The sequence below is a fragment of the Cyanistes caeruleus genome, chromosome 2, assembly GCF_971803275.1.
Source record: "Cyanistes caeruleus chromosome 2, bCyaCae1.hap1.1, whole genome shotgun sequence".
Lineage (NCBI taxonomy): Eukaryota > Metazoa > Chordata > Aves > Passeriformes > Paridae > Cyanistes > Cyanistes caeruleus.
In genome coordinates, this window is record NC_141702.1 from 99850371 (window position 1) to 99868905 (window position 18535).

The 18535-nt window shown below is 40.1% G+C and overlaps 1 protein-coding gene across 7 annotated transcripts in view; it reads right to left on the reverse strand.

Moving 5' to 3' along the window:
- Positions 1-5528, reverse strand: part of USH2A (usherin) — a 370627-nt gene extending 365099 nt beyond the window's left edge. For 6 of the 7 annotated variants that reach the window (XR_015283723.1, XR_015283719.1, XR_015283720.1 and 3 more), the window contains exons 1-2: positions 5279-5527; positions 4089-4768 (exon numbers count right to left, since the gene is read on the reverse strand). Coding sequence is in view for 3 of the 7 variants with exons in the window: in XM_086878671.1 (XP_086734797.1) it covers positions 4089-4573 (485 nt within the window). In the remaining 4 variants the exon portion in view is untranslated. Of the gene's footprint in view, positions 1-4088; positions 4769-5266 lie in introns of all 7 variants that reach the window. The other variant, XM_086878670.1, reaches the window with a different exon arrangement.
- Between the last annotated feature and the right edge of the window lie 13007 nt (positions 5529-18535).

The window sequence follows — 18535 nt, forward strand, 5'->3', positions numbered from 1 at the left end:
GTTGTTCTTCGATACTGCCATTATTCACTAATTCACCTTTAAATCCAATAGAAAAATTAATTCCTCCTGTTACTATTCTAGCCTGCTGGAATGTTGTCAATGAAACACCTTGCAAAATGAAGACTTCTGTTTTCCCAACCTTACGAAAACCACATTTCTTAATAAATTGTCCACTGGTCTTTTCAGTATTTTGTTTGCTTGTAAACATGCTAGTTTTGTTAGATAATAAATGTGAAGGAAGGCTCAGCTAAGTAGCAAAATATTTAGGAACTGGATTTACCCAGTTCCTGGATAAACAATAATTGGATAATCCAGGGTTTTGTTTATTTTACTTATCTAAAACAAACATCCCCACATTGTTTTTATCCCCAAAGGTGTCATGACTTTAAGAAGGGAAGTGACCTTGATGTACATCACTTTGAAAACTGGAAAGAACAAATGTGAATAGTGACTTACTAGTAAAAGAGGAAAATCAAGAGGGAAAAGAGAAGAGAGGGAAGGAGAAAGAAAAAAAAGAAAAAAAAAAATCCAAACTAGTTCTAACATAGGTGAAATAGGACAGGGCACTACTTCTGACTCTGAGCTTGATTTTCCATTCCAGCCATGATTACAGAGAGAAGCCACTATTCTTTGTGAAGTCTTCAACTTCTGGTAACCTGCAGTCCCACAGAGCCAATACCTGACTACATATATCTCAGTGGTGGGGTTGGAGGCAAAAAAAGCCACTAACACAAATCCATTCTGCTGGCTTTCAAAGAGAAAAATATTCTAGAGAATCTAACGTGACTGCACTGGTGTTGCCCACACATTAACTGGGGCAAATGGAACATCTGCACTGGTTCAAAATCAGATGCATGGTATCTTGAGGCAAATATCCCTTTCAGTCTAATTCCTAATGTAAAACATCTGAACAGATAATAACTAATACCATATGTTTGTAGTCCCTTATATAAATAAAGTTTAAAAAACCTATGTGCTACCCACTTCACAATCAGGCCATTCCTGCTGATACTTTTGCTTGTAAAAGGTCTCAGCTCACCTCTTGCCATGACCAGTATCTTCTGGGCGTCTGAACTTGCTCCAGTTCACACTACATTGATATAAGCTGCCTGCAATGGTTACTCACATATGCAAAGCTCGTACCCATACTCTTGTCCTATTCCATTGTGTAGGGCTATCATCATATACAGTTTCCTATATTGTGCTAATACGTACACACAGGCTACACACAGGCTTACTGAAGGCAATTATATTAACTGTTGAGTACATGCAGCAAGAGAGGAAGCACAAGGAAAGAATGAAATTCAGGGGCAAGAACTCTGCTCACTAACTGTCCAAAGGGAAAGAAAATTTAAAGACTAGAGTACAAATGTCAATGCTTTCTCATTCTTTCCTTTCTTCAGTATTTCCAATATGCAGCAACTTAAAAGCATGCCTACAAATATCTCTACTAAACATCTTAGAATAACATCAGGGCTTCAACTAAATCTGTAACAGAGACTCTTCTCTCTGTGTCAAAGTGCATTGTCTCCCAGATTCACATAAGAAAACTTGGTATATGAAACTGATGAAGAAAATTCCTGGCGTCTCTGCTTATGTGCCATCTTTAAAGGGCTTTCAGACTTGGATCCTCACATCACTCTCTCATTTCAGCTAGCACAGTAACTTCTAACAAAAATCCTGCTATTCTCTAACATAGGTACATACCCATCAGAATGTCACAGGATGTAATGGGATACTGTGCAGCAACACTCCTAGCCTCCTTCCTAAGCACACACTCTCACAGGCAGACCACATAAAACTCAGCACAAAAACACAGTATGGCATGTCCAAAACACAGGGTCTGGTCTGCTGTACTTATGTAAGAGCACTTTGCCAGTAAAAAAATCACCTTGTCAAACTTTCAGTCATTCTACTGGCAAAATGAGCAGCTCATTCTGGCTGATCTTCCTAATGCTTTGGTGTGAACACAAAGACTTTGTTAGAATGCATCCCAGTTCTGTGAGGCTCCTCTGCTGTGATAACAGGGTTTAAAAGGTCTCACAAATGACATGTAACAGGGACAATTCCCCATCAGGGACTGCAAAATGTAAGAAATCCAGTAAATCAAACTTCAGCTGCCAACCTGAAGGATTCAGTAAACCAATACAATAAAAGGGAAAACATCTTAGTCTGCTGGTAAATTATTTCTATTTTGTAAGATGCCTTCTGATTCAAGCATCAGTGGCTATTCATGTGCAACAACTGTTCCACCAGAACTGAAGCTCAGTATTCCTTTTATGAAAAAAGAAAAATTAACATGATTCTTTCTGTGCAGTGAAACAAAAGCACCTGGACAGTGGCATATCATCCTGACCACTGGAATAACTGCTGTCCATCTTCAGGACTGGGCTTTACCATTGTCTTTCCTATGTGTTGAATAGCAGCAAATCTCACAAGGCATAAGAATGACCTATTACAAAAATTGAATAAAAACATTTAAATTTTAAAGTGATCTATAAAACTCACTGAACAGGAATATGTATATTCTGTAGTTATTAACACAGCCACAATTGGAAGCTAATCTTTTACACTAGTCCATGGCTTATCAGTCATCAGTAGAGTCTGGTTTCTTCACAGCACTTAATTATTTGAAACTAAGGACATAACATTTCATTGTTTTAGGCTCCATGCATCAAAGCCTATCCCACTGACAAAAGACTTTCACAGATCTCACTCAACACATCGCTGCAACAGCTTGCTTGGAAATTAGCAGGATGCTTCTGCTTCAAGCTAGCCATGTGCTCTGGGTGAAGGAGACTCTGATGCGTCCACGTGTGTGTGGACCGGAATTCATGGGAACACAGCAGAAATGGACTCTCTGATGCTCAAGATTCAACCATCATACAGAAAATCATAGGCCAAAGTTCCAGAGATAGCTTTACACATACCACCAGCTGAAATGATTTAACTTCAACTCAAAAGTTCCTTTTGCTCCGCAGACATTATTTATTTCCACTCCATAACCACAAATTCTACAGTAAGGTCATGTTTTTTAAGATAATTATTGCTGCATAAAACAAACTATAATTTTACATTATGATTTTAGATATTTCTATTTTTTCTGATGATTTTGCTACCCTTAGACAAGTGACTATTTTACAGCAGCACACAAAATAAGTATCAAGAATGCCTCAACAAAGCAGGTCATTAGCTACATTCTAAGAATAAGTTACGAACACAAGTATAAAATCATTTGTGGCATGTAGTCCAAAGGAACAAACTATACTCTTTGTGTGCTTTATTTTAAAGAGATCTGCACAACGAAGGTAAGAAAGAGTAGAAGGGTCTGCATTTTGTGATGGATAACAGAACTTTTTTTGCAGGATCTGGGATGCATTTTTCAAAAAGCAGGGTTTTCATTATAGTAAGGCCCAGTCAAGCTGAAAGGTCACTTCTAACAGCAGTATTTCCTGAAAATGCAACATGTAGGCACATAGGAGAGGGAGCATGCTTAGCCACCTCTATTTTGTGAGCAGACAGTGAAATTTCACTAACACTTTAAATACTGGAATCGTTTGTTAAAGCAGCAACACAGTCTGCCAGTCAGACAACATTCCCTGGATTTTCCAGGAACACTATGACCTCTCTTCTGTGTGTCCAATATATACATTTTGGTGGTTTCCTTGTTCGTTTTTAAGACAAACTTGTGTTGGAGAAGTCCTAACATCTTGGATAACTTTTTTTTCCATCATGAAAGCAGCATCAGCACAACCCTGTGACAACATAATTTTCTAGCGGCTTTTAGAAGAAATGTGAATTGGAAACACAAATTTCTCTTTTTGAGTAAAGACATGCACATTATGTATGAATAGTTCCAAATACTGAAAGCCATTGGACTTGGACTAATCATCTGAGTCAATGCCACTGAAACTGAAGCCACTTATCTTGACATCTGGGAAGACCCCAACCTAAATACAGCTCTATAAACATCACAGTTTCCCACCACATCTTTTAAAAGTTTAAAGAGCTTGCTAAAAATGACCATGACTACAACGATCAATTTTTTTAAGAGCACCAGGAAAGTAAACACCTTCAATACTACTTACATTACACCTTCTCGCTCAGGTTTCAACCATACAGTTAACGTAAATGAAGCTCCAAGCCTTAGAGGGCGGGGAGTAGAGAAGCAATCCTTGTGATTATGAAAAATAAAACTGGAAGCATTGCTGGAGGACCCTGGATGCAAGTCCCTCTTGTCCTCTGTGATACAGGTACCAAGGCCTTCTGAAAGAAGGGCTTTGTAGGATGGAGGCGACGACCTATATGGACATTCCTGAACACAAAACCTCTGAGTGCAGGATATAATACTTTGAACAGCTACTGAGCTATGACAAAAAGTACTTCGGTCTGGCAGCCCACAAGTGGCTTGAGTTGGCACGATTGACACATTCTTGAAAGCTCCCACATTTTCAAGCCTAGGGAAATGTCCCTGAGAGCTGACCAACACAAAGGAGTCATAATAAGTTAAGATTAATGTTTCAATAGCATGAAATAAGAAACGACATCTCAAGGAAAGAGCCCGGCAATTCATGTTTACAAAAAAGCTCCTCCTGATTAAAGCAAGCGTAAATAAATAATGATGTCCATGTCGGTAGCAATGTCCTCAGGTGCTGTGCTTTAAGAGTTCATGTAGCGCTTCATCCTCAAAACACCCATGCAAGGACTCAGTCGCAAGGGACATCTACGTCTCCTGGCCAGCGAAACGCACGTGGCTGGCAGCCGGGACCTGCAAACCACAGAAAACAGACACAGTCCGTAGGAGGAACCTGCTCTTTTGCACCAACATAGGTGATGTCCGGCTAGGAATTTCAAGGGTTTGAATTCTTCGTCCAGATTCCAGCCAGCAGGCCCACCTGCACACCCGTGCCGGCTAGGGCCGAGACATTTCTCCGAGCCAAGGCCATGGGATTAGGCCGGCTCGAGGGCGCGCAGGCTCACGGCCCAGCGGAGTTTATCCCGGATCTGTCGCGTCACCTGGCTTTGCGTGTCACAGTAAGGAATACGGGACACGGCAGCAAACCGGGGCATGCAGCTTGGGCCTCTGAAAGTCTCTGCTGAGGGTTTCGGCCGAGTTGGTTGGACCTCACGCCTGCAGCCCCCCGACGCTTACCTCAGCCTCGCACCGCTCCCTGGCAGCTGCCATCCCCACCGCGCTATTCCCGAGGGACACCCCCGCTCCCCGGGGAGCCAGGAGCGCCGATCCTACCGCCCCCTCGTGCCTTACCCCGCCGCCCACCTCACGCCGGCTGCTCCTCTCAGCGCTCGGCAAAGCTGATTAACACCACGTTCCCCATCTGTCCCGTGTGGAGCTTTTTCTAACAGCGAGCGCCAGCGGCGGGGCGCGCCGGGCCGGGGCAGCGGTGGAAGGGCTGATTTAGCGCTATGGCCCGGCCGGGAGCGGCGCGCAGCGAGCGGGGCCAGCGGAGCCCGGCGCTCCCCGTGGCGACGCCGCCGTCGCCCGGCAACGCCGCGGCCTTCCCCGCCCCCGGGCCCCGCCGCGCGTTAAAGCGGCCGCGCAGCGCCCGGCCGGGACGGCGCTCCGGGACACGCTGGCACGGCTGGGAAACGCCTTCCACAGCGAAACGGTGCGGCCGAGGAACGTCCTCAGCGCCGTGCTCCCGCGTCCCGCTTCTCCCTTTGGCAGCGCTCTGCGCGGCGGGCACAAACAAGCCGCAAAGGGGTCGTCGGTGAGCTGAGCGTGAGCTACAGCGGGTTGTTTACGTGTGTTTCTGGACTGAGAAGCACCAATTAATACGCCCCCTGAGGATATAGGAAGCATCTGTAAATTTTATCTTTATTATGGAAGTTGCAGGAGCTGCAACCTGGCTGGTATCTTTCCCTACAATTTTGTTGCTATTGCCTGCAGTGAGTTGTCACCTTAGCGTATTTGGACTTTTACTGGCTACATAGTGACAAAATTCTTTGGCAGCATGTACGATTGCTAAGAAATCATCCTCTGTCATAACTCTTAATGCATTTTAACAAGCCCTTCATCCCATATCAAACAAGCTCCTTGACCATTCCTGGAACATCTCTGCTTTAATACAGATCTTTTTTCCTAAGGTCATAAAAGATAAATAGTAATTCCTGCTGAAGTGTTATCAGTCATTTTGCAGTGTTTTCATGTCCTGCTAGTCATTCAGCATCGTAGCTCTGTTGTCAGAATTACATGCCCTAAAGTATTCAAATGTAAAGAACTTTGTTTACCACAGAGGGGCTGGAGGGAAAACATTTGTCTGAGGCACAGTGCAAGAACTCAGCCCATAAAGCATTTCTAGATAAATACAGTCAGACCACGTGCTGACACAGTACCATCAACAGTGCGATGGCCAGAGCTTTTGCACATCAAGAACAAACCAGGTCTTGTGGAACACACGGGAGAGAGGACTGAAAATATGGTAATAAAATACTAGATATTAACTACCCTCTCAAGACATCAAAGAGTGGGAACTGCTGTGAGCATGGAACATGCACCTGACAAAGGTGGGAGCTTACCAAGTGGTCAAAGACACCAGACACACTTGTGTGTATTTCTTGGAATTTGTGAAATATTAATAAATAAATGAAATCAAGTTTTGCTTGCTCCTATCCCTTTTCAGCAGCCAGCAGGCCTGCTCCAAGAATCCTTGCAGATCTAACTGATGTCTGAAAGGAAAGTCAGGATACATTCATCAAAAAATGCACTTTCTGTTATATCCTGCCAATACTTTACAGCCTCACCACCTCCCAGATTATAGCATCTTTCAATAGTGCTCAGTTTGGGAAAGTGGCCCTGACTCATATTACACCTTCTATTCCCCAAAATAACAAGCAGAAATGGCATTTTTTTCCCTTTGCACATTTCATCCAAATACATAAGACAGCAGTACAAACCTTGCAAAACCACATTGCAGGTCAACAATTACGCAGGTCAAGGATCACTACATTGTTGTTCATCAGGAGTATAATCAATAAACTACCTGCAGGAGGTCAAACAATGAGAAAGCATCCAAAGACCTTTGCAACCAAGAGGAGGCATGCAATGTAAGCTACCACAGGAAAAAAAAAAAAAAAGAAACCTGAGAGTGATTTTGCAGGAAATACAGACCCTATTCACAGGAGTGTTTTGAAGGCTGTTTAACCTTTATGAAAACAGGGAATCTTATCAGGCAAAAAAAAAAAAATGTCCTATTATTATGCAATGAATTCTAATGAAGAATAAATTTTTCCCATTTAATAGAATTGTGGAACAAGGAAAGTGGCATAATTTGAATGCTTCAAACTTTTAGTTACAACTGTTCACTTCATCAGGAAAGAAAGCCTTGATTAGCCCCTCGGTTGCCTTAAGCAACCCCAATGCCACTGGAGAATTTGCACCAGAAAATTGTGACATAACTGGCCACCTCCTCTTAATGATTGATCACTCTATCCATGGCAGATAGTATTTTCCAAAAAAACCTTTTCCATAGCAGTTGTTTTCTTCACCCATGGATAGCAGAGAATCTCAGGATACACAGAGGCTCTAGCAGGTCAGGGCAGGTTGCTGAGGAAAAGAAACCATAAAGCCTGGTTTGTTTTACAGCAACCTGTGCCTTGACTAGAAAATTTGAAGACCACATGTCTAAAGTTTGAATGCTCTGAAGCAAGCTTTTATATAAGAAGTCATCTTCCTAAAATCAAATATAAACCCTCAAACTTACCTATTTACACATGCTCAGTGGAATATCTTAAGTTATGAAGATGGTAAAACCACAGGGGCTAATTAAGTTTGTATAAAAAAGCTTATCACAACCATTGCCAGATTTCAATGTGTTTAACTTTGTAACAATAATCCTCTGGCAGGATGTAAAAGTAAGAGAGTGAAGGGAATACAGCGATACACTTACTCAAAAATACAAATCTAGTATGCACAAACAGTGCAAAATGGCATGTGTGTGTTTTCTACTTAATGTAATGACAATTTAAGATTTAAAATAATTTCCTAGAATCATAATTCTTAGGATGAATGAGGTAGAATTTCAGGTAATCCATTTCTCTCCTAAATCACCATGGGTGTTCTGCACTTTCACAATTGCTTTTAAATATTTTCATTAGTGGTGGGAAAAGTCTTGACATCTAATTTGTTCATCAGCTTGGCTTTGTCTTCTATTCATAAAGAGTTCTGAAAAAATGCAGAATTTTGCAGTGTATTGTAAGCTTCCTTTTGTATCACATTCCACAAACCCCTTAAAGTCAGTATTTGCTCCAATTTGTGCAGTGCTGACTAGCTGAATGCTGCAATTTTAGCTATACTCTGAAGTGACCTATGTATACTAGCCCACACAGCATGATTTTCAAAGGTTAGGCTCAAGTGTACCGTTCAAGTTTCACTTTCAGTGAATATTCATAAAGACTTGCTTTTATGAGTGCTTTTTCCCATAAAACTCCACCATTTGAATATTTGCAGGAGGTTAACATAGAAGATCCATTTGCATTGCTGAGTCAGTATGTGTATTTCAAATTCAACTGTCAAGCAAAATTATTTTTTCCAATATTTTGTAAGCAATACTAAAACTACAATGCCAGTGCATTTCAATAGCTGGAGGGGAGTTGATCATGACAACCCAGAAATAATTAACAGCTTAGGTTTTAAAGGGGAGGAAATTCTGTATAAGCCAGTGAAATAAATATTGGAGTAAAATTTTCTGAAAGGATAGGAGGAGGCGGCAAGTATTTTATAGAGCTGTTAAGAGCCTTTTAACAGCTTTAGAACTACAGTACATCACACCACTTATTTTAGCACCAAAAACTTTCTTTGTTACTAGAAAGGCAGAAACAAAAGACTCTCTTAGGCAATGAGCTTTACAGGCTTCCTTCACATGAAAATACAGCAACACAGTGTACATCTCCACATGGTAAATCCAGAGAAAGGAAACCTCTGCAAGGACTTCTTTACACAGAGTTTCTTCTCTATGACCATCATAGGCTGCAATAATGACCTGTCCAAGCAGAAAAGGCCATCCTATACAGCTTGAGCACCTGGGCTCTGATAATTGATATTTTCTGTTCTCACAGCATCTGTTATTTCCTCCACATCTCCTCACACCCCAAGCCATCATATGCAGTTACCAGCATAGGACATGTCCAAGAAACAATTTCTATTTTATTAGCCCATTCTTAAAAATAAAAAAAACCACCAAACCCAACTCATTCTTCAGTCTATCCTCTGTCCTTCAACCCTTTGGATATGTTATCTGTACTTTTCATCAACACCTTCTCCAGAGTCTCAATCAAATCCCTGCCTCTACTCTTCATTTTATTTTAGACCTTCTGCTGTACTCCCCTATTTCATGGCTGCTAGGAGGAGCAGTCAGCAACCGAAACTTCTGTGAAGAGACTTACACCTGAGACATTGCAGACAGATTCACCAAACAGATTCATATTTCTTCTAAAGATTCTTCCCTTATTTTCAAAGATGTCCTGTGCTTTGTAAAAAAACACAACAAACAAACAAAACAAAAAATAAACAAAATTAATAAAAAACACCAAACAAAAAAAAAGACCCCAAACTTTCTCCACGTGTTAGAAAGTTAAATTAGTATTTTTTCAAATACCAAAAAATTAGACAATTTTCTGAAGATAGATGAGTCTGACTTTCAATTGAAGACTGCGTCATACAACATGAGCATAATAATTTCCTCCTATTATTCAACTGTTCAGTGTTCAATTTCTGTGGTTTTTTTCTTGAAAATTACTATTTCACAATTCTTAAAATATCTATCTTTATAATATCTCTGTCAAAACCGCTGCAATTATGTCCTTCTCCTTCAGCTTCTAAATTCACATCTATTTCCGAGCCCCTCCTGCTGCTTCTTGAAAATCACTACAGCAAATTAAGCCATATTTACCATTCCCAAGGACATACTTGGATCTGTAAGGATCTGATCACGTTTTATTCAGATGAACTCTTCAACAAGCATCAGGTCCCTCAAACTTTTATTATCCTTTGCGCTCAGAATACTTATTTTGCACCCATTTCTTCTGCTTTTCAAGGTATTCCTCTCCTTCACAGCACAGACATCTCATAAATACTCTGACCATTAGTTTTCCCTCTCTCTTCTTACTCTGAAAGCTTCCACCTGAACTTACCCCAGTCCAAAGCTCTCCAAAGTTTGTGGTAAATCCTTTTTCTTCTCATGGGCTCTGTATCTTCTATATGCCATGAGGGAAAGACCTAAAGGAAGCACTCCAGAGCCATGAACTGGTTATTGCTGTGTTTTGCTTAGCTGCTGGGTTAGCAGGCCCAGGAGTGATGAACCAGGAACATCATCCAGAGCAGAATCACAGTCTCCCTCCTTCCCTCTACAGGAAAGACACATTGAAGGCCTCCACACTCCAGCAGGAGCAATTAAACCTTTCCTGCTGCACCAATGAGATGAGCAGCAAGACAGGGGAGCAGCTGCTGCTGTCTCCCTATCTGCTTGCCCCTCCAAAAGAGCTAAGAAGAAGGCAAGTTCCATGCAGGCCTGTTTTCTTCCCTTCATCCCACACCTTTACAGCTCCCCTGTGCCTTCACAGTGAATATTGCCTTCTCAAGGAACAGCTCTTCAAATCATTTCCAGCCACCTGGATCCATTTAGTCCCTCATCCCTGGAAGGACTTGGCTGCCTTGGGAGCATTATGCAGCTGAATTCAGGTCTTCTCTCTGCTTCAGGCCAATGCAGAGCAAGAACTGCACCATCCCTACTGTCTCCCTCCAAAGTTTCCCCTGCTGTATTATGTGCCATCTTTCAAAGGTGCACAGTACCTGTAGAAGCCTCATTCTCTTCTTTAAAGTAGTCATTCTTCTGCTCCTGGCCCCTTCTTCCTTTAATAAAAATTTTAAAACTGTCTTACATTCAAAGAGACAGAGGTCTTCCCAGAACACTAAGTTGAGCTTGTTAGATTTCTGACTATGAAACACATTACCATTCTTTACCATCCTAACTTCGAGGTGTTCATTATACCCAGTTATCTTTAACAAGTCCATCTCCTGTAACTGCATACATATTTTTGATTTAAGGTATTTTGTGCACCTTAATCTATACCAGAAATTCTGAGGAGCATTGGCATGCACTGTTGTGGGATTTCATACTTTTCTAGAATTGTAGGATAAGTATAGGCTAGTTTAAAAAAAACAAAACAAAATGAAGCAATAGAATCCAGGTGCTAGATTAAGGGAAGCTATTCAGAAAGGTAACAAAGCAGTCAGAAAATCTAAGTTCTAATCAGATCTAAGAAATGAGCAACTTCATGTTTGTATCTTAGTTTCCTTATCTACAGATTGAGAGGGTTGATGCTGAATTTAGTGAAGCACCATGACATCTGCAGAAAGAAACAAATTGCCAAAGAATTATCAAGTGCAGTGAAATTTCTGAGTTAAACTATCAAATGTCAAAAACATCCCTTTTTTCTGAAGTTCAAGAAACTTCTTAACTTAGCAGTAAATCTAGCTTCAGCTATGAACAAAATGGTCTACTATGAAAAGCCAAAAATTGGAAATATTGTATGATGGCCAAATGCTCCAATGGACTGATCCTGTGAAATGTTAGAGGGCAGTCAGCAATTAATATCCCATGTCAAAAGAAAATGGATAGTAAGATCCTGCATTTTATAAGTCTTTTATATGATCAACTAAAATAGAAATAAGATTAACAACATGAAAATACACACTAATAGTTGCAGCAAGGAATTATGAATTTACATCTTTTCTGGTGAAGATGCTCTAAAGAGTAAGACTAGAAATTCCTTCCAAGTGCTGGGTGACAGCGCAGGAAAGCAGAGAAGCTTCCCACAAAAAGAAAAGTGACTGCAGCTGAAACAGACCTTTTGTTTTTGTCCACAAAACTCCCAGTGGAGCAGCTCTGTGAGGAAAGGTTGATTTAACTGCATTCTAGTTGAATAAATGTAGATCCAGAAAGTTTGATAAGCAATGCCGGTGAGAGACAAGGACACAGCCTAGGAAGCATGTCAGGATAATCAGAGGGAAAGGGTGCTCGTAGAGGATGCAGCAGAACGAAACTAAGAGCTGACTGTTGCCCAAATGGGCAGTCCCACTCCGCCCAGAGGATTTAGCAGATTGAATCCACTCACCAAGGAGTCAAGTGAGTGCCAAAATTGGGTACAAGGATATTGGCAAGAACTGAATCATCCATTCCAAGTGTGGCAAGCTTTTAGATTGTCTCAGTTTGCTTTGAGGAAACATATCCCAAGTTGTGTATTTATTTGATCTTTAAAGTCTCCTGAGGCCAGGCTCATGGCAGTTTTTAAACCACTTATATAGAGTGAGGCATGACTTTCTAGGGTATCATGTTTCCTGGTGTCTTTCTGCTTCCCAGACACTTCAGAAGGGAAGAGACCCAGAGAACTGAAAAGCTACTAGCAAAGGCAAAGGAAGATATCTAAATTAGTTATACCATTGATGGAAAAGGAGGCAGAACTCAGCCATGATACATTCTCCTGTACTCAGTCCACCTGTAATTACATGTATTTCCTTGATAAGGCACAGCCCATGATGACCAGGATCTTAACAGCAACATCAGAAAACAGAGAAAAAGGGACAGAATGCATCTGCAAGGTAAATAGGATATCATTAAATAGACAAAACCATAGGAAAATGTGTTCCGTTTGTTCTGTGAGGGACAGAACTACTTTGTACCATTACCATTGCATTTTCATGACCATCCTAATGAATATACTCAAATGTCAGTGCAATTTTCATCAGGAGTATGCAAAAAATGCAAGCAATTTGGTACAGCCATAGTCTAATTGAAAAATCTCTGAGGAAATTTAAATCCTAATATCCCAGTTCTCCTAAGGGAAGGGAAACAAACTGTATGTGCATCAATATGCTTCTACTGATACAGCTGAAGACTAGAGAATGTAGCTTTATCAATATTGCCACAACCATGAAGCCTGTGCATATAGAGAAGGTTCAAATGTAGCAGGCAATGATCGCCTTGCACATCATGTATTTTAAGTATGATATATGTATATATTTTTAATCAAGGTAATTTGCTTAATACATAATTTTATAAATCTCACCACTTAGAGGTGGGTTTTTTTGTTTTTGTTTTTGCAGAGTTGGTTTTGGAGCAATAAAAAACTATCAGGCTCAGGTGAGGGGTGCTAAATAGCTGGGGGGTTCCTATAGCCTCAGCCACACATTCACAGCCTTAGACAGGGACTGGACAGAGAAGTCTCATTCCATTAGGATACTCTGCAGAGGAGAGTGACAGCTGCATTCACAGGAAAAGCCTCAAGACCAATGAGGACACATGACTTGGCTTGGGCCCAAGCAACACTGTCGAGGTTTAAATCCGCTCATTCAAGGACACCTTGACAAAAATCACGCAAACATCTATATTTATGCCTTCCGAGCGATTGGATGTTGGGGATAGAGAAAAGTAATTACTGTCATCATCCGCACACTTGATGTTAATTTTTAATACAAATTTTACCAGGTAACACTAAAGATACCAGCATATCAGCATAACATGAGGATAACAGTGTAAATGAGAAAGTGGGCTTATATTACAGTCCAGTTTTCAGGGCCAAGATGACTATTAATGAAGCACCTTATTTGCATATTTTAGAGGTGCAATTTACTTCCCAGTCTTTAAAGTAGATTCCAAAAGTCCTTTGAATACACACTGCTTTTTTTTAAAATTAGTTTCCAAAAGAATGCAATTATTTTTCCATTAATCTCTACTAATTATTCAAGGAGTAGTTGTTTACAAAACAAAAATAAACAAACCCAGAGACATTTTCCTTAAGCTTTTTTGAAACTTATTCAGAATTAACTCAGTTATATAAATTACTGATTTGTCTACTTCAGAATCTTTTAACAGTTTAAATTACTTTCAGTTTTAGAACTATTTAATTTTTAACTTATTTATCAAGTTATCTTCACAGTAATCTAGTACTCACCATCAAAATTCATTGCTGGCTTTTAATTCTTTTGTACCACCCGGGGGTCTATGCACAATTTCCCAATTTGATTTTACCTAAAATCAGAGTGTAAAGTAAACGGAAGCTATTTAGTTATTTCTCTCTCTCTCTCTCCTTTTTTTTTTTTTTTAAGAGGACAAACATGTTTTGGAACTACAAAACTACAAAAATATCAATATTTAGTCATATTGGTAAAAGTATTGGAAATTGCTCTAGTGTTTCTGAGGCTCAGCAAACCTGGAACTTTACTATCATCATGAGCAGAGCATTATGGTGTTTGGTCTTCATGGGGTGGACGAAGGTCACCCTCTTTGTAGGTATGGCAAGTGCCCTTTGAAATCACGTTTTGTCATCATGAAATGTGCCCTTAACCTGCTGCAGAGGCTGAAAGAGATATCCTGTCAATGTGTGATAGCATATTAAAAGAAAGTTCATGGTTCAGATCCATTCTTCCCTGCTTATAAACAGTATAAGGCATTTTTTGCCTAAGTATCAAGAACAACAAAATTTGAGACAAACAGTTCTATCACTGTATTTTTTCCTCTTCAAAATTCAATATTACAGAACTATGTCCCATCTATCAGCCTCATGTGAATAGCCTGACCAAAATCTGCAAGAAAATTTACTCAGAAGGCTGGGGAGCATAAATTTGGTATAAGTATCTGTAGGGGAACAGCTCTGAAGAAATTTTCATTTGGAAGTCATGATCCAGGAAGACATGGTTAAACTTTGAGCAGTCTTACTCAGAGTCTGGAAAACCCTGAAGCCAATTCAAGCTCTTTAGGGGTTTGGAGGTAGCCCAGGGTATTGACTCATGACCTCCAACATGACTCAAAACAAGATAGCTCAGGTTACCCAGCTTGAGATTTGTTTCTCTGTATTGTTTCACCATTTCAACTGTTGAACTGAAATGTTCAGTGTCAAAGTAAAATCATGTGTCTAACTGGGAGATGAATTCTTTCTCTTTTGACAGTTTCTCAAATTAGTGTGACTCAGCTCCTGGTCAAATGACAGATGACAAAAACCAGAGTCAAGATGTAGAATTCTTTCCACCTACAGTGTACTGACTTATAGGAGACAGTGTCCCTCTCAGGATATTTTAGATGGTTCTTCTCTTCCTTGCTTCTAAGTTGGTTTTGTGATGCTTTACCCTATGCAAGGATCATACTCAAGGTGTGGAACAATGAAAGCCTTCCAAGGCTTTACTTCCAGGAAAACATTAACCACAGATAAGTTCCAAAATTAACAAGAGGAAGAAAACAGACATCTCCAGTTTGGAACTTATTCCTGTTCCTGTAATGTGAAAGTGGAGCTTGCTTCCATAAAGCTGATTCATAATCGTTCCTGAGCATCTGTTTAAGGAAAGGATAACTATAACTGAGCTGGGATGAAATGTTTGCTCCACATAACCCATGCATTGTCACACACATCTTCCCAGTAGCAGGCTTGGTCTCCAGCACTTGCCAGTGCTCTTTCCTATTCAAATGAGAGGAAAACTGCTTGTAGGCAAATAGAATAAAAAAGGAGCTGACAAGATACAGTGTCTTGCCTTCCCCCGCTCCATACCCCAATTCCAGTCTTCTTATTTTGAGCATTTTCTGTAAAGGCTGAGTGTAGAAAGTGCCTGCTAGTCTTCAGCATTCGTGACCAATCTGTCAGTCTCTTATAATCAAGAGCTGGGATATTTCTCCCTGCCACGTAAAGCTCCTGAGGGTGGATCCACTGATACATCAGGGAAGCCTGAACTAAAGCACCAGCAGCAGTACATAAGAGGAGAGCTGAAATAGCACAAGGAGCAGGGGCTCGAGGGTGTTTGTTTCGCCATGAAGCCAAATACTGCTGGCTATAAAAAGCATAAACAAAACACTCCTGGTCTGATAAACAGGACACGTTTTTACAAATGTAAATGAAACCCTGAGCATCACTGAAACCATCTGAAACCTGTTTGATATGTTAGCCCACAGTAGCAGCTGGATAGCAAGTGACAGGAACTTGAAAGATGCTGAAAACCTTCCTTTTGAAGCTGTCAGACTTAACACCAGCTTTTTATTATAGAAACTCCTCAACCCCCACCCCACAGAAACAGTGAGTTATTTGACTGAATTGCAGATGAAAATAGAAATAAAATATCCATGGACAGATTGCCTACCTACTTTAGCCTGGATGTGGAGCACTGATTTCTATAAAAGTAACTCAGTCCATCTTTTCTCAGCATTTTACTTCTCTCTAAAAAGCCAACAAGGGGATCAAGTTCTGTGACGAAGACATCTGTTCAGTGGAACTGTTTTATTTGGACACTTACACTGTCTCCTGACATATCCTGATTCAAATTTACCTTCATAGAAGCACCACACAATGATAACTTCCTCATCACCAAATCTAACTGGATCAAGCTGACAAGGAATTAAATATTTCTATCATCTAATACTGCATTCCCAAAATATACACATAAGACTGAAGTAATACTTCATACATTCCTTTTCCATTTTGCTTCAAAGATTAAGCAAAAGATTGACAGTATTTTCCAGTACCCTAATTGTTCAGGGGAGAATGTTAAGAACTGTGAAATAAGCTTCAGCTAAGCGACTGCAGGTAGAATAAGGTTATAAGAGTTTTAATACATGATGAATAGGCTTTTATGCCTTTTGTACTGAGTTCAGATAATGAGGCTTTTCTGAGGAATAATTTGGTTTGCCTACTTCAGGTTCCTTTGGAGAGCAGTTCGGAGGAGGAGCCAAGACACCACTTCAGGTGGTGCCTGACTCCCTAAGATTCATATCTTGACTTCCTCAGATGAAGAGCCATATGTCAGAGACACATCTGACTTCTATCTCAGAAGTGTTCTCAAACATGATGGATGCATGAGATTCCCAGGTTCTCCAAATCAACTGCAAAATTCTTCAGTGCATCTCACATTTAAATGTTTACTACTGTAATGAATATTAAATAATTTTCAAACAACTATTCCAGAATAAAATAGCAAACAACTCATTTATGCCTATATGCCAACTTCAGTCTACACAGAAGTGATACTTAGCTACATTTAACATTCTTGGTTCCATAGCTGAGTAATTTAGTATTTTTTAAATATAATTAATTATATATTATAAGTATTTTTTTAAACAAGTTGTTCATATTAATAATTTAAAGAAAGTTATTTTGACTAGTTATAGGCCAGCTCTTCAACTTGCACAAGCACATGATGTTACTATTATCACCACATCCCCCTATCACTTGGCTTTGAAGACTCCTATTGATTCAGGTCACAGCTAAAGTTGTAGCCCACAATTTAAAATTCACTGAAAAACATTTAAACCCTCAAACTTAATATTTGCTTGTGTTCATGCCATAAAGCTCAATGACTATAATAGTCATGGAAAATTAACACTGAAGGGGCACAGACTAATTTAGAATGAATTTGTTTTAAACATGGATGAAGACAATTCATTTGCCTGATTGCCTAGAGAAATGAAGTTTTGGATGATGAAACTGAGACCAGCTGTTGAGAGAACAGGAAACTCAAAAACCTGGAGAATGAAGGGGAAGGCAGAAGTCAGCTTTGAGGAGAAAACTGTCCAATTTCTATAGGAAGAAAGTCAAGACAGCAGACAATCTGGAGGTGAACTAAGACAGTAATTCTTACCAAATATTGGAAATTTAGTTATGAGAAAATTTCAGGATTAAAACAGGTGAATGAATTATTTTTTGAAATCTAGGTTGTACTTCTGCTTTGTAGCTGCTTGGGAGTTTTTCAAATGGACTACCACAAAATATTTTGTAGGTAAGGCAAAAAAAAATTACCTTTTTCTGCCACGTTTTTAAATTTTCTGCTGCCATGTGGTCAATAGTCTGTCATAATGAGGCTCAGCCTCGGCATCCAGCCTAGGAGAGTGTCATTTGCATTAGGCTGGTCACATCATCATTTCTTTTCTAGGACTCTACCAGATGTGGATGGGTTCAGATCTCTTCTCTCTCAGGCCCTTAGAAACTGGAGTTACTGGCCAGCTACCTGTGACAATAGGGACTAGCTGAGGAGCTCAGCTTTCCTTTTGCAGTCTGCATTTACACAAACCCCATCAAGTTAGCTGTGGCTGTTACAAGCTTCTAATTAGGCCTTTCTCAAGACAAGGTCATAGACAAGTGAAAGAAGAAAAAAGGTTGGCAAAAAAAAATAACGGCCTGAACTACAGGAGCTTTGCTCTCTAAAACACTCAAATACCACAGAGCTCTTACAAGGGAAGATGTGAGGTGCACTCTGCCTTAAGGGTGGCCTTAAGATCTGTTTTTCCCAAACCAGGAAGCCTGCAAGGATCCATAGTTTTGAGATAGGTGCTGAAGTCAATTACATTTTAGTGAACAGAGTTTTGAAAGAATACTCTTCCCTTAATGTATTCTGGAATCATGAAGCAATTGCTTTACACTGTGACAGTCTCATATCACAAACAATTTGGCTGCAATTAAAACAGAAAACACTCTACACTTTGTTTTGCAAGTGAACATGAAAAAGCCTGACAAACAGTCCCTTAAATCCTTAACAATGACTTAA